Source organism: Lissotriton helveticus, chromosome 5_1 (genome assembly GCF_964261635.1).
Source record: "Lissotriton helveticus chromosome 5_1, aLisHel1.1, whole genome shotgun sequence".
NCBI classification, from domain to species: Eukaryota; Metazoa; Chordata; class Amphibia; order Caudata; family Salamandridae; genus Lissotriton; species Lissotriton helveticus.
The window spans coordinates 1,637,030,893-1,637,056,581 of NC_136065.1; the positions used below are offsets into that span (position 1 = coordinate 1,637,030,893).

Below are 25,689 nucleotides of genomic sequence, written 5' to 3' on the forward strand. Positions count from 1 at the left end.
AGAAGTCAGTACTGTACCTTGTAGCCCAGTACTGGACCGCAAAAGTAATCACAACCGTGTTTGCTAGTAATCTAAATTTCTGCCATAGGAAACCATTGTCTGCTTTTCTGTGAAATTTCTTCAAAGTGTGAAGTTTTGAAATGTTAAAATATTTATTTAAAATCAGCCGAATTCCGAAATACTCACCTGTGATCAGGGGAGAAGTCAGTACTGTACCTTTCAGCCCAGTACTGAATCGTAAACGTAATCCGTACCGGGTTTACTAGTAATCTGTATTTTCTCCATAGGAACCCATTGTCTGCTTTTATATGAAATTTCTTTTAAGTGTCTACTTTTGAAAACTTGAAATATTCTTTAAAAATCCTACGAAATACTGAAACACAATTACCTACCTGTTTTAAGTTAAGACCCCAGTGCTGGCCCCAGTAGACCAGTGCTGGATTGCAAAAGTAAAGCAATCGTACTTTACCTGCAACCTGAATTTTCTCCCATTGAATAACATTGTCAGATTTACATTGAACTTTTAAAACCGCTTTATATTCACGAAAATTCACTTCAGTAACTAAAACGTTTTTCCTAATCTGGTTTCAGCTTAGACCCCAGGACTGAATCTAGGATCTGGTCTTGGGACTACTAAAGTAAAATATATAGTATTCAATTGTACTTACATGTGGAAAACTCATTGAGCTCAATGCTATAGTGTGTTTTAGGATTGTGTTGCTTACTGTCAATACTGTATACATTGTGTGCACAAACTTCATTGCTCCTTTGCAAAGTAATTACATGTATGTACTCATAATGATAAAAGTATATTTTTAAAACTGTCGGTACTAAAAATAAAACAACTATATCTGTGGATATAAAAACGATTGGCCTGGAGTTCAGTCCTTGAGTGTGTGAAATCTTTTGCTGACTAAGTGTGTACAACAAATGCTTTACACTGTCCTCTGGTACTGCCTTACTGCTCTACCAAGCTACCACTTTGGAGAGTAAGGTCAGTTCTGACTTTTACCTCTGTTATACCTCTTGGGTTGGTGGACTCTATACACACTGTACTCCATTCTAGTCCGGTATACATGGAGCCACTTTCTCACAAGGACACACTGGGATTTCACAGGAACAGTTTCGAGGGGGAGACAGGGCAGTGGGGCTGGGGCCAAGTTAGTGGGCGTCTTCCTCTTGTTAGCTGCTGCACAGCTGTTCAGTCCTCCTTTTCTTCTTGTTTCTTGTCTGTATCTAAGGAAGCAAGGTTCAGGGGTGCCCCTAAATACTAGATTTAGGGGTGTTACAGGTAGGTAAAATGCAGGGACCAATGGGTCCCTTCCCTGGGGTGGATACACCCCCTGTTATGCCATGCTCCAGGGCGAGGGGCATGTGCCTGTCCCTGATTGGCTGAGTCCCCCATCTTCAAGATGGCGTGGACTGAGAGTTGTGCTTCACCTCGCCTCCCCAACCTGAGGGGTGGAGTTGGCAGAGGTGGGCACACCTCTCCTCCTCACTTGTTTTTCCCGCTGGTTTTCCGACCCAAAGTGGGGGACAGAACCAGTAGGGACCAGTTGCTGCAAGCAGCAATTGTCTTGGGAAAGCTCACAAAGGCGGCAAGCCTTTGAAGCTTCCCCTTCGTGAACCCTGCCCATCCTGGGGGAGGAGGCTTGGCACCTCATTCCAGGATGTGCATTGTTTCAGGCCCCAGAGAGCAGTCGGCTCTTGACCCAGGGGTCGAGAAACATGTATGGTGGTGGCAGCTGAAAGCAGCCACTAAGCCTGGACACAAGTGGTGGGTTATTTTTTAGGGGCATCTCTAAGATGCCCTCTGTGTGCATTTCTCTTAAATCCCACAGTGGCATCAGTGTGGGTTTAATGTGCTGAGAAGTTTGATACCAAACTGCTCAGTTTTCAGTGTAGCCATTATGGTGCTACGGCGTTCGTAATGACAAACTCCCAGCACCACATACTCTTAATAGAAGCACTGCACTTACAATGTCGAAGAATGAACTTAGGCATTGTAAGGGGACAGGGCTCGAGCACCTGTACCCTCACCAATGGTATAGTGCACCCAGCTAGAGGGGTGACTGATCTATGGCAGGACAGTGGGTTGAAGGGAAGTGTGCCATGACGAATCTTCACTTTGTTCTGCACCAAGACATGCAGCCTGCAAAGGCAGTGTGTGAGTATCAGGGTACAGGTCCTCTAAGGGTGGCACAATAAGTGCAGCAGCCCTTAGAGGCCTGTACCTGTGGTACCATTTACCAGGGGCTGACCTGTGGCCAGAGATGCCAATTGGGTTCAGGCTTCAATGCAGTTTTAGGGAAAGAACATAGGCCCTGGGTACCTGATTAGCAGGAGCCCAGGGTACACTCAGTCAAAGTACATCAGCAATTCAGCAAAAAGTGGGGGGAACAAAGGAGAAAGAGGGCATTTTCTCACAGCCATCCTGAAAACAATCAGCTTCACCAGCCAGAAGGCCACAACATACCGAACATTTCAATCTCATCATTTTAGCTGCGAGGGAGGAAACCAGCACTAAGAAACAGCAAGCAGACTGCAAGACCACTTCCCGAAAGAAGACTTCTAATTCCTATGGTTACATGGAAGATGGCTTCTGCAGGGAGGGAGCCTTCAAGAACATTAGCAAAAAATATCTTTGCCTCCAGAAAGACTCACATGCCAAGACTGTGCAGACAACTTGGTTGCAACATTTCTGCAAGGTTCATGCCAGTAGATTTGAGATATCTGACCCAGTCAATGTTAAAATACAAGAAATGTGTGTGAGACTGTCTGAAAGCTTCAAACACAATCTGTGATGCAAAGAAAAACAGGAAATGATGCCACTACTATGCCACAGACTCACAAGTTCCTGTCTAGAGTCTAAGTTGCAGTTGGCGCCGCATGGCAGAGCTAGGGAGTCATTGCTGGGCAATGTTATTCAGACCATACACAAGCCTAGAAAAAGGTATTCGCAAGGTGAGGAATTTGCATGAACATGTATTCATCAGACAATGGACATGAAAAAATACTGCATGGTGTAGAAGCCAATGTAAAGCTGGAGAATCTGTAGGGTATACGTCAAGGACAAGCAAAGACATGGCTAGATCTAACTCGCATAACAATTTTAAGCAAAGGAGACATGCCCATACCCTTCCACGAGGTCTGAAAAATTGTCTAGCACCCGATGCTCAGCAGCAATGGCCTTGTCATCCGGCCGTCCAACCTTCTCCAGAAAGCACAGTGCTGGATCTGCACGCATAGTGTTGTACTTCTCATACCCTGGAAAAAAGAAATAAAGGTCAGAAAGGTAAACATGCAACCTATTAGAATTCTAAGCAAAAGACCCTGAAATGGACTCATGTACAGTCAGTTAAGTTAACTTGTAGACAACCTTCATTGTGGTGGAGTGAGTCTATCCTCATGCACATCCCTTGTTCAATTTGTGAGAAACTCTCATATAAACATAAAACACCAACAAACCAACTGAAACAATGAACTGTGGGTAAGGAAGAATAATGTTACTTACCCAGTAAGCATCTGTTCTTGGCATGTAGAGCTGTAGATTCACATGCTTTGCATACTCCTGCCATCTGGTGTTGGGTCCGGATGTTTGCAAGTTGTTTTTTTCTTTGAAGAAGTCTTTCAGTCAAGAGGTGAGGTGACTCCTCCTTTCGGTGATAGTGCACATGTGCATCAACTCTATTGTTAGATAGTTTTCCCGCATAGGGTGAGAATGGAGAAGTAAGTGTAGAATAGATATGTCCATTCGTATGTATGTAAAGTGAGAACTGCACCAACTACAGGTACCCGGGAAGGCGGGTGGGAAAATGTGAATCTACAGCTCTACATGCCAAGAAGAGATGCTTACAGGGTAAGTAACATTATCCGTTCAAGGCATGTGCGCTGTACATACACATGCTTTGCATTGACTATTTAGCAGTATACTCCCAAAGCGGGGGCTAACCTGTAGCTGTTGCTTAAAACAGTGTTTTAAGTACTGTCTGGCCTACATTCGCTTCTTGCCTCGCTAACACAACTAAACATTAGTGCTTGGTGAATGCGTCTGGTGTAGACCATGTTGCTGCCTTACAGCCATCAGCTAAGGGAATAGCCCCATAAAAAGGTCATAGTAGCCCCTATCTTGCAAGTGGAATGTGCTCTGGGGGTATTATTAAATTTCTTTTGGCTTTCACATAACATGTTTGGATACATTTCACAATCCATCTTGCAATGCCCGATATGGGTTTGTCTTTGTGTGGAGGTGAAATGCAGCTTTTGGTGTGGAACTACTGACAGCTCCAGTAGAGTGGTAAACCATGGTTGACGTGCCCATGTGGGCGCTGCGAGAATCAGTGTAAGGGATGTTTGCCTGACCTTCCGAACTACAAACGGAATAAGTGGGAGGTGGAAAAGCGTAAGCAAATATCCCTGACCTGTTCGTCCATAGGGCATTGCCTTTGGAGAGATGGTGTGGGAACCTGGAGGCGAAGCACGGGCATTTAGCGGTGTGATTTGTGGCAAACTGGTCTATTTGAGGAAGTCCCCATTCCTGAAAGCATGGGAGGAGAACTTGAGGATGAATTTGTAACTCATTAATTTGCTGCTTCAGTCTGCTGAGGTCTGCAATCTGATTGTTTATTCCTGTAAGATGCTCTGCCAGGAGATAAATCTTGTGGTGAATAGACCATTTCCAAATGGCTTGAGCTAGGAGTGACAGAGAGAATGTGGCCCCCCCCCTCCTGTTTTTGTATGTAGTACATAGCTGTCATGTTGTCCGTGCAGACTAGGACAGCTTTGCCAATGAGGGGAGTTTGAAAGGCTCGGATTGCTAGAAACACTGCTAGTAGTTCCGGGTGATTTATATGAAGCCTTTTGTGCTTTTGACTCCACAACCCTTGGATTGTGATTGAGCAAGTGAGTGTCCCAACCAGTGAACAATGCTTCTGCTGTTAGCACGGTCTGTGGAACAGGGTCTATGAAGGGCCACCCTTTCGATACATTTTATGGGTACCACCACTTCAGAGTGATCGGTGCGGCCATATACCAACACTAGATCGGTCAATTGACCCTGCGTCTGGTTCCACTGACTTGCTAAGTATTCTTGGATGGGATGCATGTGAAGTCTTGCATGGGGAACAATTACTATGCAAGACGCCATCAATCCTTGCAGGTGCATGTAGACTCTGGCTAGTAATGATTGGTTGGGCTAAAACTGACTAACAAGAGACTGAATACTGAGAATTCTGGCTGTGTTGGGAGAGGCTAGAGCTCTTTGAGTGTCCATGGTGGGACCAGGTAAGTCTGTATGTTGGTAGACCGCAAATGGGACTTCAAAGCATTCACTGTAAACCCTAGTTGGTGTAGGAACTGGATTATGGCTGGAGTGTTTTGGAAACACTTCTGGTAAGTGCTGGCTTTGATAAGCCAGTCATCCAGGTAGGGGAACACATGGATGTGCTGTCTTCTTAGATGAGCTGCGATTGCTGCCATTCATTTGGTAGATAGTCTGGAAGCAGTGGTGACTCCAAACTGTAGTAGTTTGAATTGGTAATGTTGGCATGCTATCAAAAATCTGAGGTATTTGCGATGACCAGGGTGAATTGGAATGTGGAAATATGCGTCTTTTAAGTCTAGAGTAGACATTAAGTCTCCCAGCTGTAGGAGTGGCAGAACTTATTGAAGTGTTACCATGTGAAAATGTTCTGACAGTATGTAGAAGTTTAGTTCTTTGAGATCCAGAATAGGTCTCAAAGAGCCGTCCTTTTTGGGAATTAGAAAATACAGAGAGTATAAGCCTGACCCTTGATGTTGTAACGGTAAAGGTTCAAGCGATAGCTACGATCCTCATAGACACGGCCGACACCATACAAATAGTGGGAGGCGACTTTAATGACGTTATGTCGGAAGAGCTAGACCGCACAGGGCCAACGCGTAGGGGAGGGGCGGAAACGGCACTATCACGACACATGGCCAACCTGGGTCTCACAGACGTATGGAGATGGCGACATCCAACACATAAGGATTACTCCTTCTACTCCGGGGCACAAAGAGTGTTCTCGAGACTGGACTATATATTCATGGCTAGGCAACACCTCACCACTGGGGACGAGGTGGCATATAAGGCAAGGGGTATCTCGGACCACTCACCATTATACGCAAAGGTAGGGGCAGATGGAGGAAGGACAGGCTCAGAATGGCGACTGGCAGCCTGGAATCTCCAAAAACCAGAAATCATAAGAGGACTCAGGGCTGACGTCAAGGTCTACGTAGCAGAAAATGAAGGCACGGTAGCCTCTGGAGTAACCTTCTGGGAGGCCATGAAAACGGTTCTGAGAGACAGGGCACAGAGTAGAATACGGGAAGATCGTAGAAAACAACAGGCAGAGATAGCAGAACTGGAGGCCACCATATTACACTTAGAGGGGGAATACCAGACACGCAAGGAAGACGATACTCTACGGCTCTTGCTTGACAAGCAACGGGAATATAGAGAGGTAGCTTCGAATGAAGCGCGGACACAATCACTGGCCACCCTGCATCGGCTGTACGATGTGGGCGACAAATCAGGCAAGCTCCTCGCGTGGCTGAGCAGGAAGGAGAGGGCAGCCAGATGGGTGGAACAGATTAAGCGGACGGATGGCGTCCGGGTGTGCAGCGAACAGGAGATAGCCGATACCTTTGCGGCACATTATGAAGGCTTTTATGCGGCGAGGAACCTCGGGACGGCTGAGGACGCCCTCCACTACATGGAGGGGGTAGATCTACCGGTACCGGCCACGAATCCAGGGACCCTATGGATTCCCTGCGGAATTTTTTAAACGCACAGCAGATCTGTTGACGCGCCACCTGAAGGCCCTCTACACTGAGGCCTATCAGGAAGGACGCCTCCCACCCGACCTCGCTTTGGCCACCATTGTACCAATTCACAAAAAGGGCAAACCCACTGACGACTGTGCGTCGTATCGCCCCATCTCACTCCTTAACATTGAAGTGAAGATCTTGGCAACGGTACTGGCGACGCGCCTGAGGTCGGTGATTCCAGACCTCATACACGCGGACCAATCCGGTTTCTTGCCAGACAGAGCCACCAAACTAAATTTGAGACGCACACACAATTGGTTGCAGGAGGTCAAAGACATAGAGGAACCACACTGGTTTCTATCCTTAGACGCAGAGAAAGCGTTCGACGCTGTACACTGGCCATTTCTTCTTGCAACCCTGCAACGGTTCGGTCTAGGCCCAAAATTTCAGGGGTGGATAGAGTTACTGTATACAGCTCCGAAAGCACGTGTTCGAGTCAATGGCAGACTGTCAAGAGAATTCCGGGTGTCCAGAGGCACGAGACAGGGGTGCCCATTGTCCCCCCTACTATTCACGCTCACGATTGAGGTCTTGGCAGCCAAGGTTAGACAGAACCCCGAAATCCACGGCTTCTCTGGGGAGGCGACTAAGGAAACTCAGGAAAAAATATCGTTGTATGCGGACGATGTGCTGCTATACATAACGGAACCAGAGGTTTCGGTCCCGGAGTTATTCAGGGAACTGGAGGGTTTTTGGCGCAAGAGCGGGCCATACCATCAATTGGAACAAATCAATACTATATGATCCATAAGGAGCCGATAGGTGGGGAACCCTGCCTGACCAACTACTCACCACAACAGAGGGATTTCAATACTTGGGGGTTTATGTTACGCTGGATAGGGCGCTCTCGTTCAACAGAAATGTAGAGCGAGTCATGACCGAAGCGGTAGAGGACATGAATAGATGGAGGCAACTGCCGCTCACCCTGTTAGGTAGGGCTGCAATGTACAAAATGATTACCCTCCCCAAGTTCCTCTATGCCCTCCAAAACGAGTACTACCCGCTACCGACAGCCACGCTACCCAAAGTTCACGCGGAACTCCGTTCCTTTCTGTGTTTGGGGAAACAACCGCGTATTGCCCTTCAGACGCTCCAACGACACCAGTACAATGGGGGGATTTCCTTGCCTAATCTCGAAGCGTACTATTGGGCGGAACACCTGACGCCAATAACCGAATGGATCCACGCCCCGGCCGACCACCCGACCTACGCACTGGAACGGCAGAAACTGTCACCACACAATGTATACCACTATCTTTATGGGGGAAAGGCGCGGAGGTCGCTCCTACCGGCGACACTGCTCACACTACGGGCGTGGTCGCGAGCGACACAACGTATGGGGTGGAATGGGAGACCAACTAGACAGACGCCGTTGTGGCATTGCCATTGGCTGACGGAACTGCACAAACTGAAGGGTTTCCAGAGATGGGACGACATAGGCATCTCACATATTGGCGATGTCATTTATAAGGGGGAATTGAAGTCGTTCGACAGGCTGCAAAGGGAATACGGACTACACCGCTCGCAACTTTTCAAGCATACACAATTGGCACATGCATGGAGAGCCCAAAACATCGCACTCGCGGATTTGCCAGAATACGCTCCACTGGAGGGCAGGCTTCTGCAGGAACAGTTAACACATCAGGCGGTCTCACTCACATACAGAACATTAACTAACAATATGCTGGGGGACTTAACAACACTTAGAAGAGCATGGGAGGCGGAAGTGGGTGAGATGGAAGATTTGGATTGGGAGATAGTCCTGATGCACCCACGTGAGGTAGCGATTAAGTCAAGGCTGAAGCTCATTCAGCTGAACGTGCTGCACAGGACATACTTTGATAGAGTAAGTCTCCTCAAAATAGGGAAAATAACAGACCCCAGGTGTCTCAGATGTCAACAGCACCCAGGTGACTTTTACCACACTATATGGGCATGCGACAAAATACGAATATACTGGACACACATTTTTACGGAATTGGGGGAAGTCCTGGGGATAGAGCTAGAGCGAGACCCGAAACTGGCGTTGTTGGGCATGACAAACGAAGTAGACCTACAGCAGGATCCCAGCCCAACTAAGTCAAAAACCAGCAAAACACCAGGCAAAAAGTTGGGGGCAACCATAGTCAGATATCCACCTTCCTACAGTCGCTATGAGGGAATTTCGCTCGACATACCGGGCATCTCTTGAATGGAGTTCTGTCCATGAGGCGTAGGCCGTATGGCGCCGATAGGCCCAACGGCCCGCGTCGACGCACCGGGATGTAGCTGGTGATGTTGAAAAGTTTATTCGATGTCGAAAGTTGATTGTGTAAAGTTTCACGCTTCGAAAATGCCGAAAAGAGTCTTTTCTAGCCGGAGCGGAAAACTTTCATCCGAACCCAGTGGCGGAAAAAAACAATCTGAGGATGGAGTCGATGACCATGCGCAGTATTGTCCAAGGGAGGAGTCACCTATCTCGTGACTACAAAGACTTCTTCCAAGAAGACAACAACCTGCAATCATCCGAGCACAAGAGCAGGTGGCGATCTATTGCTAAATGTACAATCTGCAGCTCATATGCCTCGAACACAGTGTAGTTCTTATCAAATTAGACAACTTACAGCCGTATCCTACATCAACCGCTATGGGGAAGCCAGGTCAAAGCTTCTAGCAGGTCTAGCCAAGAAGATATGGTATTTCTGCTGGAATCAAAAAATAATTTCGAGAGCAGAATTCATCACAGGTCATCTACACACAAGAGCAGATTGAAACTCAAGATTCCTAAAAGACTTGACCGAATGGAAACGGAACCCTTTGATCTTCCAGAGAGTTCAAGATCTTTCAGGCACTTTCGAGATAGATCTTTTTGCCAGCAGACTGACTTTTCAGATAGATCCCTTTTTCAGCTGGAGACCAGACCCTCTAGCAACTGCAGTGGACGCTCTTATCCAACAACGGAACACACTAAATTGTTATGCCTTCCCTCCTTTCGCACTAATCCATCGAGTTCTCTTGAAAGTTCGAATGGAGCGTTGCCGCATTGTTCTAGTTACTCCCTTTTGGAACTCTCAGATATGGTTCCCAAGCGTGATGGAGTTGGTGATAGCAACACCACGCTTTATCACAGGGAATTTAGACCTCCTTCAGAGCCCAGAGGGAGAAGTACACCCTCTTCTCTTAGAACGTGAAATGAACCTTTTTGCCTGGAAGATTTCAGGTGTTCAAGAAGATTCTCAGGCCTTTCGGGAGAGGCTAAAAACCTTTTGGACGAATATTGGGCTCCAGGAACAAGGAGAAGATACCGGGGCATGGAAAAAATGGTGTAGTTGGTGCCTGGAATGGAATATGGATCCCTTGGATGCGCCTGTAGTTGAAGTAGCAAACTACTTAGCAGATCTTATTAAGTCTGGACTTTGCTACAGAACAGTTAATTGTTACAGATCAGCAATTTCTGCAGGGCATTCCTTGGTACAGACCCTTTAATACGTAGAGTGATGAAAGGAATAAGACCCCAACGAACACCTAAGGACAAATATGATTCATTATGGAACGTGAATCTCGTCTTTGAGCTTTTTTCCTCTTGGCCTGATAACTCTTTCATTTCAAGAAAACAACTTTTCATTAAGTTAGCTACCCTGCTTTGCCCTATTTCTTTCAGGAGGGTGTCTGATGCTGAAGCATTGGAAATATCTAATAGAATGTATTCTCCTGATGGTGTATTATTTGAAATTTGGAAAAGAACCAAAACGATGTCTGAGAATATTTTCTATCATTTCTTTTTTGACTGTGTGTGGTATGTTGCATGAAGATCTATGAACAAAAAATGAGTGTTTTTAGACCTATGAATGGAAACCTATTAATGACTCTGCAATGATTATGTATATGTATGAAATAAGTGTTTTTTAATTGTATATAAATGTTTTATTGTTATGATTTTAACGAATGGAATAAAGTGCATTTGACTGACTGACTGATTTTCTTTGTTAAACCCTACAAGGCAGCCTCTTCTGCTACTATCTCCAGATGGGTTAGAACAGTGATGCTTGAAGCAGGTATAGCCCTATCCAAAAATGGTGCTCATTCTTTACGGGGACCCATGACCAGCAAGGTTTTCTGGCGTGGAGGTTCACTTTCAGATATCCTTGAAGCAGCAGACTGGTCAAATGCTTCCACTTTTGTTAAATTTTATCTTAAGCCTGTAGGACATGTAAGCAATGTTGATTTGTGAAGCTTTAAACTTGCATAATGTGACCTCCGGTATTGTAATGAAATGACGATTCTCCAATTATGATATAGAGAGAATCTTGATTTCATTCAAGACAACGGAGGCTGACATTATCCCTCCCACCACTCCCTGATGGATGTATAATTTAATGTTCTTTGATTAGTCTTCATTGTACTTGTTTTTAACATACCTTAAAAAAAAGTTCTACCAGCATTCTTTTTCAGACGCCACTACTTTATAAATTCAGACCATCGTTGAACATGGAAGAAGTTGTATTAATGTTTCGCAGCTCTAAGAGGAAGATAGTCGGTTGCTATGGCGCTTTACGTTATTTGGAATGTTTTTATTTATGATGTAATGGTTACTCCTTGAAAGGCTGCATGTCTAGGTAGTAAATACACGTTATTGAATAATGTCAGCCTCCGTTGTCTTTAATGAAATCAAGATTCTCTCTGTATTATAATTGGAGAATCGTCATTGGCCTCCTGAGGCGCTCCGTGTTTACCAGAAGCATCAATTAATTTGGACTATCTGGTGGAGTAGCATCCCCAGATGTTTGGGAACTAGACATTTTACGAGCATTAGATACAACTATTGAATCTAATGGCAATTGACCCTTGATAAATACTGGATCAGTGGGGGAGGTGTTCAATTTGTTATCAACTCCAGGAGTTAATATACGCGCACGCACAGGATCCTTAAAAATGTTATCTGTATTTTGTGAGAAAGTGGCTCTATATATATTGGACAATAATGAAGTACAGTGTGTATAGCGTCCACAAACCCCAAAGGTATAACAGAGGTTAAAGTCAGGACTGAACTTACTCTTAAAAAGTGGGGGCATACCAAGGCAAGAAAGATGCCACTTTCTCACATATGTCTCATCATGCCCTTAAGTATAGGAAGTGTTTATGTGTCACAGGCTGGCATACCCCCTTTCCTCACGTAGGGTTTCCCGCCAGTCTTCTCGCCAGAGTGGGGGAAAGAACCGGTGGGGGGCAGTTGCTGAGTACAGCAAGTGGCCTGGAGAAGCTAAAAAAGGTGGCAGGCCTATGAAATTTCTGTTAGAAAGTGCCATATTTCTTGCATTGGTATGCCCCCACTTTTTGCTGAACTGCTGATGTGCTTTGACTGAGTGTGCCCTGGGCTCCTGCCAACCAAGTACCCTCCCTAAAGCTGTGTTGAAAGAAAGGCATCTCTGGCCACCCATCAGCCCCTAGTAAATGGTACCCAAGGTACTCAGGGCATGGTGACCAGAGAAGGCTCCTAAGGGCTGCAGCACTTATTGTGCCACCCTTAGGGGCCCTGAACCCTGACATCCACACACTGCCTTTGCAGGGTGAGTGTCTGAGTACAGAATTAAACAGAGTCGACATGGCACACATCCCTGTGTGCCATGCCCACAAACCCCACTGCCCTGGCATACATCAGTCCCCCCTCTAGCTGGGTGCCCTATGCCAGTGGTGTGGGCACAGGTGCATGAGCCCTGTGCCCCTACAGTACCCAGGGCCATTCCTGGGCACTGTAAGTGCAGTGCTGCCATTTAAGAGTATATGGTGCTGGGAGGTCGTCATTACGAACTCCACAGCACCATGAAGGCTTCACTGAAGACTGAGAAGTTTGGTATCAAATGGATCAGCACATTAAACCCGCACTGATGGCAGTGTGAGGTTTAATGCAAAATGAAACAGAGGGCATCTTAGAGATGCCCCCATGAAACCTAACCTACAATCCACGTCTGATCTGAGTGGCTACCCAGGGCTGCCACATAGCATACATGTTGCTGGAACCCTGGGTGGAGAGCCCCTAGCTCTCCTGGGCCTGCAACAATGCACATCCTGGGCGAGGTGCTAGGTCTTCTCCCCCAGGATTGGCAGGGGGAAGCTTCAAAGGCATGCTGCCTCTGAGCGCTTCTCCAGACCATTTGCTGTACCCAGCAACTGGCCCCCACCAGTTCTAACCCCCACTCTGGTGGGAAGACAGGTGGGAAACCATACGTCAGGAAGAGGGGGGGTGCCAGCCCCACCCCCTCAGGTGGGGGAGGCGAGGTGAAGCATGACCCCGGGCTCTGGCCAGGCCATCTTGAAGATGGGGAGCCCTCCCCAATCATAGCTAGGTTCCTGCCCCCATCCCACCAGAGAGGAGCAGGCTATGGGGTTATCCATCCCAAGACAAGGACCTATTGGTCCCTGCCCTTGCCCTACCCGTAAAACCCCTAAATACAGTATTTAGGGGCTCCCTGAACCTTCCTTCGTCAGATCACGATAAGAAAAGAAGAAAGAAGATCAAGAAGAAGACGACCCGCCGTGCAACTGCTCCCAACAGGACGACATGCACTGACTTGGCCCCAGCCCCACAGGCCTGTCGATCCAGGCACCTGCTCCAGCTCAATCCCGGTGACTCCTGCAGACAGCAACCTTGGGACCCCTGCCTTGACCCTTTTAAAGACTGGGACTCCCATAAGCAGAAGCTCTGCTTCAATAACCAACGCCTTGTGCCAGCCAGGAAGCTCAATACCTTCCCACTCTGCACCCGCCGAGCCCGGTCCGTACCCGAGTGATCCAAGACCACGAGGACGTCCCCTCTATAACTTGGACCCGATGTCCAGTGCCTAAAGACCCTCCTCGACTAATCAGACGATGCCTGCAGCCTCAGAACCAAGGACCCCCTCCAACCGCCACCAGCCAAGGGTAAGATTACCAGACACTTAAAGACACCCATGCACCCGGCACCCTGCCACCCCCTGTGCCTCCCTTTGGGGTACCTACCTCTTCTCCAGGATCCCAATTTACCTCTCGAAGTGGTGGTCGCACCTGCCAAGTACTCTACCTTGTAGCCCAGTATTGAACCACAAAAGTAGTCCGAACCGGGTTTACCCTTAACCTGTATTTTCTCCATAGGAATCCATTGTCTGCTTTTCTATGTAATTTCTTCTGTCTACTTTTGAAAACTTGAAATATTCTTTAAAATTCACACATACTACTGAAACGTAATTACTTACCGGTCGTAAGTTGAGACCCCAGTGCTGGACTTAGGAGCCCAGTACTGGATTACAAAAGTAACGAGAACATACTATACCTGCAACCTGAATTTTCTCTTATTAGATAACATTGTCAGATTTTCACTGAAAAGTTTCGAAGTGTGAACTGTTAAAATACCTTTTTATTCCTTAAAAGACCTCAGCCTGGCAGGTTTTCTTGATTTTGCTGGAGAGCGTGATCTGGCAGGCGATCTTGGTCTGGATGAAGGTCGTGGCCTCCGAGGGGGAGACTTAGATGGTCTGACCGGAGTACTTGTCCTTGGACCAGACGGTGAGAATGCGCGGGAGTAATCCGAGCACGGACTACTGCGACCGCCCGATACAGCCCCCTGAGGACGGTGAGATGGCACCTGGAACTCACTCCCCACTCACCTCCGCCTTACACAGAACCACACCCCCTTCAGAAAAGAACTCAAAACCTGGCTATTCGATAAATATTAACCCCCCTCCCCAAGCGCCTTGAGACCCTCTGGGTGAGTAGTGCGCTATATAAATCCTTGAACTTGAACTTGAACTGCGTGATCTGTCCGCAGATCTGGGGGAAGCTTCCGGAGAGATCTCCACGATGTTCAACCCAGGAGATGAAGATCTGTCTCCTGATGACCTGGACCCGGGTGACTTCACAATGACAGAGACATGATCCCTCGACAGCGACATCTTCGACGTCGAAGACGTCTGTGTGACCAATGGCGTTGAGCGAGGCCTTGATGCTCTCGATGTCGAACGCACACGCAGATCGTCGACTGCGATCTTGGCCATCGAGTCCTCGACGGCGATCTTCCTCGACGGCGAGCCTCCATGGCGCCCTGTCGACGACGACCGTAGTCGTCGACCCTTCCTGACGTCGCCTCGACGTCGATCCCCTCGGCGTCGAATGGTGGGATCTTGACGACCCTCTCGACGGCGGCACGCCAGCCGGCGGCGATCAGGAAGCAGTCATAACTCTCAACGCTGACCCCCTCGAGGGTGGCGGAGTGTGTCTCGACGTCGACGGAAGCCTCGACGGAGACTTGGACATTTTTTTTTTTTAATTTTTTTTTAAACCTTTATTTATTAATTTTTCCGTCATTGAACAGCACAGAGAAGAGTCAACCACACAAGTCACATTTGTACACATCTTAAACATTTGGACATCATATAGGCAGCAGAGCACGGGATAGCGGGCAGTTCGGGCAGATAATTGAGGCATAAGAGAGTGCATGCAGTACATTGGAGCAAGTAATACATAGCAATAAGCAGTCATTCGCAGTTGGAACTGTACTGAGCATTGACAGTGGCACCCATTAGCAACCCAACAATGAATAATCTTCCGATGGCATTTCAAGAAATCAAACGCATACGATAACATTGCATAAAAAGAAACATGCATCATATACAGAACCTAAAGCAGCTGTTGATCCCAGCTATGGGCCGGGAAGGTCCATTCCCCTCCTGCGGTCTATTCACCATTGGCATCAAGTATTAGTGTGCGTCGGTGTGCCTCTCTAGGTGTGCCTCAGGAGGGTCTCATCCAACTGGTAGGTATAGCCATATATCTCAACTTTCGATTTCTGAATCTGTAGCTACAGCCGTGGTTCGTAACAGATAAAGTTGTAGTGGTCCCCAGATATCCCTCGGTCTACTCTGCACTGGCGTCAACTCTGCATAAATATTATTCTGATCCTGACAGTAAACCAGATCCTCGAGCCAGTCCTTAAACTTAGGAGATCGACCTCGTCCCCAGCGGCAAGCTACCCGCCTCTTGGCTAGCAATAGTGCGATATCTGTGAATTTCCGAGTCGACTTAGGTACATCCCGTGTGTATCCCAGTAGCATAGTCAGCGGGTCTCTGTCGACCGCCTCGGACGTCATAACCTGTATCGCGGTATGCACCTGTGTCCAAAATTCAAACACTCCTGGGCATTCCCAAGCTAAATGGAGGAATCCCGCCCCCGCTGCATGACAGCGATCGCATCTATCTGTATCCGCCAAGTGAAAGCGCAATTTCCTCTCAGGTGTATAATAGAAACGCTGTAAAAATTTGAAATGAATGATCTTTAGCCTGCTGCTAGATGCAATATTGGCCGTGACAGCACAGCAGTATCACCATTGATCATCAGTAATATCCCTGCCTAAGTCTTCAGTCCAGTGTCGCCGCGCTGAGCTCTCCGGCCCTTGGCGTTGTGTTCTCATGGCGGTGTTAAGTCGGGAGACAAGATGGCGACCATCCGACACCAGCATGGTATGCAGTGGCAAAACCACCTCCGGTTCCTCCGGAAAGTGGGGCAACACTTCCCTCAATCCCTGTCGGAGACGGATATAATAGAACACCTCTAGAGGCGTAGGAATAACAGCATGAAACAGCTGCTCTTTGGTACGGAATCGTCCGTCAACGAACAAGTCCCCCCACACCGCCAGTTTCGCACGTCTACACATCAATTGAAATCCTGTTTCCTGCAAGAGCGATAGTCGAGGGTGGTACGTAAGAGGAAGTACCGGGGAATATAAACACGTGGCCCCGACCAGTCTTACCATCCTATTCCATGCATCAATGGTGCATGTAACCGTGGTGAACGGCGTCTCTATGTCTTTGACAGTTCCCAGTATGAGGCCATTAAGGGGAAGAGGTCTCGCGATCCAGTCCTCTGCAGCGATCTGGGGCATGAATGGCGAGGGTTTCAACCAATGATACGCATATTGCGCCTGGGCAGCGACGTAATAGATTTCAAAATCTGGCACATCAAAACCTCCCTGCTCATAGGGCTGGGTAATAATTTTCCAGTTTAGTCGAGGTTGTTTGCCTCCCCAAAATAAACGTAAGAGCTCCGAGCGTAGCTGTTTAAAGAAGAAAGCACCAGGAAAATATGGCACATTCTGGAAGAGGTACAAGAATTGTGGTCGCACCACCATCTTTATAAGCGCCGCCCTCCCTGCCATCGACAGCGGCAAGGCCTTCCAGCGAGTTACATTATCAGCTAATTTCGTGATGGCCACTCCATAGTTCGATCTGAGTGTCACATCTTTGTCCAGAGACACAACGATACCCAAGTATCTAAGATCTGTGTCACACCAGTCGAGTGGATAGTCCAGCTGAAATTTCGTAACAGCAGACGTCAGCGGGAAACATTGGGATTTTCTCCAATTCACACGCACCCCCGACAGCCCACCAAAGACAATGAACTCCCGCAATATGGGATTAAGGTTGGTTTGAGGATGTTTCACATATAGCGTGATATCATCTGCATACAGCGATATGCCAATTTGGCGCTGAAAGCAATGAAATGCACTTGTTCTGTGTAGCTGACGGATGCGACATGCCAAAGGCTCGATTGCCATAGCAAAAAGCAGCGGGGACAGGGCACCCCTGCCTTGTGCCTCTCGTTATCAACATTGGAGCCGACATTAACCCGTTAATTACCACTTTGGCAGCGGGTCTGGTATACAGCAGCTCGACCCAATTAACAAACAGTTTGGGGAAGCCCATCCTATGCAATATATTAAATAGATACGGCCATTCAATCGAGTCAAACGCTTTCGTGGCGTCCAAAAAAACAGCAGCAACAGGCAATTCTGGGGCAATCGTCTGGATCAAGGAGAACAGCGTTCTAAGATTGTGGGTGGTGGCGCGGCCCGGTACAAATCCAGCCTGGTCCGGCAGAACTATTTTAGACATAATCAACGAGAGTCGCGTCGCCAGCACCTTGGCAAGGATCTTCGCATCACAATTGATGAGAGATAATGGTCTATATGAGTCCGTGTCCGTCGGATCCTTACCCGGTTTCAACAAGGAGGTAATTATCACCTCCCTCTTCGATCCCGGCAATTCCCCAACTTCCAGCGACTCCTCGTAAACTTCCTTAAGAACCGGTGCCATGATATTGATGTAACATTTATAAAACTCAGCGGGGAGTCCATCCGATCCTGTCGCCTTACCATTGGCAAGCGACATAATTGCGTCTCGGATCTCATCGGTCTCCAATGGTGCACTAAGGAATTGTCTATGCACATCACTGAGCCAGCACAGTGCTATGTCATCGAGAAAACCTCCCAGATCTACCTCGGCAGTTTGTTGAGAAGTATACAGCTGTTGATAGTGCGAGAGAAACTCTTCCTGAATCCCTCTAGTATCCAGACAACGCATGCCGCCCGATGTGATAATTTCTAAAATATTGGCACTGGAACGCGGCTTTCTCGTGATCGCAGCCAGTACCTTACCAGGTCGTTCCCCTTCGCAGTAGCGCCTCGCTGTCCAATACTTCCCCTTAAACTTTACCTCCCTCTCTGCTTCTACGCCAAACTCAGTCAATTTGTCTCTAAAGGTAGTATGCAGTACCGAGTCATTTCGGTCTGCCATCCCAAGTTCAAGTTCCTTTAGCTCGCGTTCCAGCCTACCTAATGTCTTCTGAATGTCTTTCAGTATCCCCCCGCCCTTGGATATGCAAATACCTCTGACCGTGACCTTGAATGCCTCCCACACCATTTCTACACTATTAACTGAATTCTTGTTCCTGGGGAAGAACTCCTCAATTTCATCACCCAGTTCTGTCCTAAATACTAAATCTAGCAGCATAGTAGGGAGTAGTCTCCACGGAGGTTTCATTCTCACATGTCCCGGCATCATCAGGGATATTAGCACCGGGCAGTGATCCGAATACGTTCTAGGCAAGTGTGTCACCCTATCTATTCCCGCACAAAGCCCCCTTGACACAAAGCAGTAATCTAGTCTAGCCCATGTATTGGTGTATGACGTGAAGGGAGTGCCCTCTCTATGTGCATGGTGGGTATATCTCCAGCTATCCACCAGCCCCGCCTCCTCTATGATTCCCAGTAGCACATCCCTTGCTTGCCGATTATATTGACAACAACCATCTGAGCGATCCATGCCAGGTACAAGTGTAACATTAAAGTCTCCCCCCCAAATAATGTGTGTAGCACCTGTCACCAATACATGTCCCCAAATTGTGGTAAAAAATTCTGGTGTGTCGATATTCGGAGCGTAGCAATTCACAATACCAACACTGTCCATGCCAAATCTACCCCACAATATCACGAAGCGCCCATCGGGATCAAGAATCTCTCCCAACATCTGAAAAGCAATCGATTTCTTGATCAGAACTGCGGTGCCTCTAGAATATGACGAAAATTTTCTGACCGAGGCCCATTTACTAGCATATTTAGAATCCGATCTAGGGCAGAAATGTGTCTCTTGTAACAAAGCAATATGCACATTATGCCTATCCAGATATGCAAGGATATTTCTCCCTTTTCTAGAATCATTAATGCCCCGCACATTCCACGACATTATCGTCAATTTACTCCCTTTCATATCAGCCATCATCAATGACATCAGTCGCGATATCCACCCCTACCCGCATTCCCCCCCGCCCATGCGTGCCCGCCAACATAGTCCAATCATTTTGCAATATCATGTGACTCCTTTGTACAGTGCAACCAAACACCCTCCCTTCCCTCCCCCTCCGCTGAATCCTCCCAACTATCTCAGGCGCGTAGCCTATCATCTTCCATACATTCTCCCCAACCAACTGAAACGTCCCAATCCACGCACCCCACACAATCCAGTGAATCCTACTCCTAGCAATCTGCCACATCTGCAGCCAGCAATGACTCAATCCAGATACCACCCCATTCACTCCCCCTCCTCCCACCCCACAGCCAACTTCATGCATCAATTCAAACTCCGGACCTGCCCCTCCCACCGCCCACTGAAGTAACCCCAATTCTCCAGCAAACATACCCCACCCCCCTCCCATCACTGCTAGCAAACACCCAACCAGCTGCAGTGTAATAAACAATGTCAAAGGGGTACACCCTAGTAGGGTCATCTAAGGTACACACTTTGGCACCCCCCGCTCCTCGACCGCTGATCCGAAACCGCCCTTGTAGGGGCAATTCGAGGGATGGGGGGGGGGGGGGGTGTCGCCTGGCATACTTTACCACCCATAGTCCAATGCCGTCGTCAGTTCTCTCGAATGTTCATAGTTGAAGTATCTCAGCATAGTAGCGAGTTCAATTCCATGAAAAACAGCATACGTCCCGGCCCCAAACTCAAGGCACCGTAGGCTAGGAGGAGCCTCAGCAATCCAGACACGCATATCAGTCCTCCTCATTCTCTACCTCCTCCTCCACAGGACCGTTCCCACGTCTGCGTCGTAGTGATTTTAGAAAGTCCTCCACCTGCTGCAGGTTCATGAAGAAGTGCTGCTTTGCCTGGTACGTGACTCGTAGTTTAGCAGGATATAGTAAAGCATAGTCTATTTGCAGATCCCTCAGCTTCTTCTTCACACCGAGAAATTTCTTCCTTTGGTCCTGGACAAGCGGCGTGAAGTCCGGGTACAGTGTGAAAGTAATTCGATCACACGTCAGTTGTTTAGCAGTACGTGCAGCACGGAGTGCAGTGTCTCTGTCCCGATAATTCAGTAGTCGAGCTATTATCGGTCGAGGCGGGGCGCCAGGCTGGGGTTGCGGACCGAGGGAACGGTGCGCACGCTCAACTATGAATTGCTTGGAAAAAGCGTCTGCTCCGATCGCCGTCTGGAGTATCCGTTCAACATAGTCCTCCATTCTCCCAGTGTTCGTAGACTCCGGCACGCCTACCACACGGACATTATTGCGGCGACTGCGCGCTTCTAACTCCTCATTCTTTGCAGCTATTACTTTGAGGAAGTTATCCATTCACGACAGTCGAGTAGCATGGGATGCCGTGGTATCATCATTACTTGAAATCCTCCTTTCCGCCTCCGTGAGGCGCTCCTCGTGAACATCCATCTTCTGCACAATGGCGTCCATTCTGGAGGTTAAGCGATCCACCTTATCCACCACCGTCGCGAACCCTTGCTTCATTTCCTGCAGTAGTAGATGCATGTCCGGTGCAGTCGCACCGCAGCTAGGCCCCGCTGCTGGAGGGCTTTGAGACCCATTCGGATCCGTCGCCGCCTTCATAGTCTTCTTCGACACCGGGGCCGAGTCAAAAGATAATTTCGGTTGTCGGGTATCCTGCCGGCCCATGGCAGTACCTCTCGCTGATTTGTCCGCAGTAAGCGAATGCGTTCGTTTGGTCCCACCTCTCGGCGAGTCAGAAGCCCCGGACATGTAACGTTACGGTCGCAGCATCCAGCTCTTTCCAACACCAGGGAGGATTCCATCAGTGTCCACAAATCCTGCCTCCGATGTACAGAGATCCGCCTAGTCGCAATCCACAACACACGCTGTCAATGCGTGCCTTTCCACCATTGCATTATGCATCCACCACGGTGGGTACTCAGTGTAAAGGGATCTACTCTGACCCCGCGGTGTCTCGCACTTCTCGGGCTCAGCAGCCAACGAGCGTCGCGGCTTCAGGAGCGTACCAATGTCACCGGTCTACGTCGGCGCAGCAAGTCCATGCAAGGTGACAGAAACCAATCCCAAGTGCAATCCTCAAGCAGGTAAGTCCCCAGCACCTCTGTATGCGTTAGTCAGAATGGACATGCCAGCATGTACCCGGTGCAGCCCCAATAATCTCAGCCAGCCTGGGGTCAGTGGGTCTTCAGCAGCCCCTTCCAAAGAAACTCCCGCCTCCTAATTCCTGAGCCCCCACTCCAAGTCTGACGTGTAGGCGAATCCCTAGCGCAGTAACTACACTCCTTGCGCAAATATCATCGCATCTGCCTCCATTCAGCAGCTCAATGAATGCAAGTGTAGGGTACAGTCCGTCACACATGCACCGCACCAGGCAGCACTAGATCACCAACCGCCTTCCAAATGTAGTCCCTTCCCGCGTCGCCTTTTTCACCCGCTCCCTCCGGCGCTTGCAGGCTTTCAGGCCGCAGAACGATCACCCTTGACCGCAGCTTTCAATCGCTCACAGCACCGGGTATGATGGGGGGAGGGGGGGAGGGCCCGTAGATCACCGGCATCAGCACGAGGGCAGTGCCCCAGCGCCAGTCAGATCCACACCTCCGGCGTCTGTCACCGGTCTTCGCAGGTCGTGTTGGTGTGCCTCAAGTCCGCTGTGGAAGGGGTCGCGGCAATGCAGGTTCTTAGCTGCCGCGGCTCACACACCGCGCGGGGGCCCCGGGGTCGCGCAATATCTGCGTCCCAGCCCGCGATCGAGCAGGGTCCGCTTCAACCAGCGGCTGGCCCAGCCACTTCTCCGGCGTCTCCTACACCAAATCCAGCCTCAGTGTGAGTTGGTCCGCCCCCGCCGTTTCGACGTCCCCGCAGAAGGGATCGCGGGGTTACAGGCGCTCTCTGGTCCCGGCCCACACACCACGCGGGAGCCACAGGATCGCGTAGTGACCGCGTCCCAACTCCAGATCAGCCAGTCTCCGCCTCCACAGTCGGCGCCTCACTCACTACAGGATATCTCCGGACTCCGGCAGCCAAAGTGCTTCAAACTCGCAACGAGTGTCAGGTCAGTGGTCTTCAACAGTTGTGCCAAGTTTCAACGGCATTGGAGGTGGTCATCGTAGGATAATGATCGGATGTTGGCACAGGCGGCAGGAGCCTCACAGTAGTGCGGCCATGCTGCTCGTGCGCCCCCTAGCGCCCCCGAGACTTGGACATGTTAGCAGCCACAGACTTCGAGCCCGAAGTGTGGCGTCTGGACGCCGACTTACTTGGATGCGGCGGAGACTCTTGACTTCGCGATGGTAATCCAGAAGAACGTCTGGGCCTCTTCGACGGCGACGGTGATCTTCATCCTCCTTTCCTCTTTCTGGACACAGGAGAGGCGGAACGTCGCAGTTTTTGGCCATGCTTGATTGAAGAAGACGACCTGGGGCCTCCATTGCCACCTACCTGATGACTTGTCTTTCTCCAACATGGCATGAAGTCTGATACGTTCTCGGTCAGGAAGGGCCCGCCTAGAGAACTTCTGACAGTGGTGGCACTTGTCAGGGTTGTGTGCAGATGGAAGGCACACAATGCACACAGAGTGTGGGTCAGCCAGTGCCATCTTCTTGTCACAAGAAGGACATTTCCGAATAAAGAAGGCATTCTGACAGGAAATTTTAGTGGAATACCACAAAAAACCAAAGTAGAAGATGTCGAATTTTCTGAAAAAATTCAGTCAAATTAACAATTTCAGTCAAAAACTGAAGAGCTCAAGCTCCAGGATCCTCAGAGTAGGAGCCGGAAAAAAGAACTGACCCAACTGCCACCTGTGGTCCATCATGGGAGCATGGGGTCGCCTTCAGGTCTTAAAGGCACGGTACCCCTACTCTATTGCCTAAAGGCAAGGTGTCAGTTTTTCTGTTTTTTTATACTCTACTGGCAAATGCCTGCAATTACAGGTTATCCTATGGCAATAAAGCATTGTTGTACGCAAATGTTTACTGCTCTTTCTTCCTTGGGGGTTGGGAAAGTACTGCTGTCTGTATGCTAATTCATGTAATTTTGCGGCAGATGTGTCAGTTGGGAAATGTTTTAGGCTGCAAATATATGTTTTCACACATATATATGGAATATGCTACTTACCAGGTAAGGGAAGACATGTATCTGTTGTCTCCTGGGATGTGCTGCTACTACTGCTAAGCACTTTGTAAACACTCGTGGTGCTGTTGTGACCCCGAATGGAAGGACTTTGAACTGATAGTGTTGTCCTTGTATGACAAATCTTAGATACTTCCTGTGCGCAGGATGTTTAGGAATATGAAAATAGGCGTCCTTTAGGTCTAGTGTTGTCAGAAAGTCTCCCTGTTGTAGTAATGGGAGTACTTGTAAAGTGATCATGTGAAAATGATCTGATTGAATGTAGTGGTTTAGGGGCCTGAGGTCGAGGATCGGTCTTAATGTCCCGTCCTTTTTGGGTATTAGGAAATACAGGGAGTAGACTCCTGTTCCTTGTTCCTGTAAGGAGACCTCTTGAATAGTATCTTTTTGTAGAAGTGCTAGAACTTCCTGTTGAAGCAGTGTTATGTGTTCTGTGGACATTGGACGCTGCCTGGGTGGTATGTTTGGGGGAGTTGCTGTGAGTTCTAGGCAGTAGCCATGTTGGATAATTTTTCTTACCCACCTGTCTGTTGTGATGGAATCCCAGACAGGTAGGAACTGTGATACTCTGCACCCTACTGGTGTGGATTGTTGTAGGGAGGCAGAGGGAAGTCACTGTTTGGGAGTGGAAGAGGAGCGGTTGTTGTTGTTACCTCTACCTCTTCCCTCTTTGTTGTTGCCTCTGTACCCTCCTCTATAGTAACCTTTATTAGAGGGGGTTTGTGTTTGTGTTTTAAAAGATGACGTGTTATCTGCACCGGTCTGCTTGGAGCCTCCTCTATAAGAGGAGCGGCGAAAAGAACCTCTAGTCTGGGTAGATTGTAATGCATCCATAGACTTAGCAGTGTCTGTGTCCTTTTTCATCTTTTCTAGCGTAGTATCTACCTCTGGCCCGAACAATTGGTTTTGATTGAAGGGCTGGTTGAGGATGGTAGTTTGCACCTCTGGTTTGAAACCGGAAATACGTAGCCATGCATGACGCCTGAGGATAACACTGGTGTTAACTGCCCTAGATGCTGTGTCAGCTACGTCTAGTGCGCATTTAATGGAGGCATTTGATATTAGTTTGCCTTCCTGTAAGAGCTCTGCTGCGTGATCTTTGTATTGATCTGGCAGATGTTCCATTAACTTTTCTAGTTGGTCGATGTGAGCCCTATCGTAGCGTGAGAGTAAGGCTTGTGTATTTGCTATGCGCCAAATGTTTGTTGCTTGTGCAGCAATCCGTTTCCCTGACGCATCAATTATTTTTGATTCTTTGTCAGGGGGGGGGGGAGAGGGGTGTTTTTACGTGCATTTGACACAACTAAAGAGTCCAATGGTAGGTGCCCCTTAATGTAGATAGGATCGGATGGTGTTGGCCTATACTTTTTCTCTATTCTTGGGTTTACTACCCTACACCTTACTGGGACTTTAAAAATATCTGGGGCATGTTTAATGACCCCCTTGATCATAGGTAGTATTTGAGTAGATCTCTGATTGCTCAAAAGTGTCTAATAGGAAATCTTCCTCAATGGCATCAGAGTGCATTGGAACTCCGTGGTAAAGTGCAGCTCTGTTTAATAGATGACTGAACCCAATACTATCCTCTGGAGGGGAAGGTTTTGTTGGGTAATACTGAGGATCAGGTATGTCTGGTGCATTATTTGGTTGGAAAGTATATGCATCCTCCTCCTTGGTATAATCTGGGTTGACATCTTCATCCTCATCTAAGGAATATGTATGTGTATCGGGTACATCATCCCCCCCACCTAAATCATACTCTTCATCAGTGTGGTGTGATGATGCAGGAGATTGAGCAGTAGAAGTTATAGGCTCAATATATGGAGTGATAGGAGAGGAAGAAGGTGAAGGAGAGGAAGGGTGCATTGGAGATGTTGCACAATCCTTTTTGGCAGGTACCACAGTTGGAAGTGGTGTGTCTGCTGGTCTTTTTTTGTGTGGAAATGCTTCCACATGTCCAGTTTTTGGATTGATATAGACCTTTTTCTGCTTTGGATCTGGTCTAAATAGTTCTTCCTCTTGTATAGACCTCTTGGGCGCCGATTTCTTCGGTGTCGATAGTGGTTCTTTAACGTTTTTTGCCTTAGGAGGAGTTAGTGAGTCCTGTGGCAATTTCTTCGGT

At 48.3% G+C, this 25,689-nt stretch overlaps 1 protein-coding gene across 1 annotated transcript in view; it reads right to left on the bottom strand.

Annotated features, from left to right (window-relative positions):
* LOC144755671 (chromodomain-helicase-DNA-binding protein 8-like) overlaps positions 1–25,689 on the bottom strand; it is a 1,307,007-nt gene that overhangs the window by 686,134 nt on the left and 595,184 nt on the right. Inside the window, 1 exon segment of the mRNA XM_078644841.1 lies at positions 3,138–3,267. Coding sequence (XP_078500967.1) covers positions 3,138–3,267 — 130 coding nt within the window.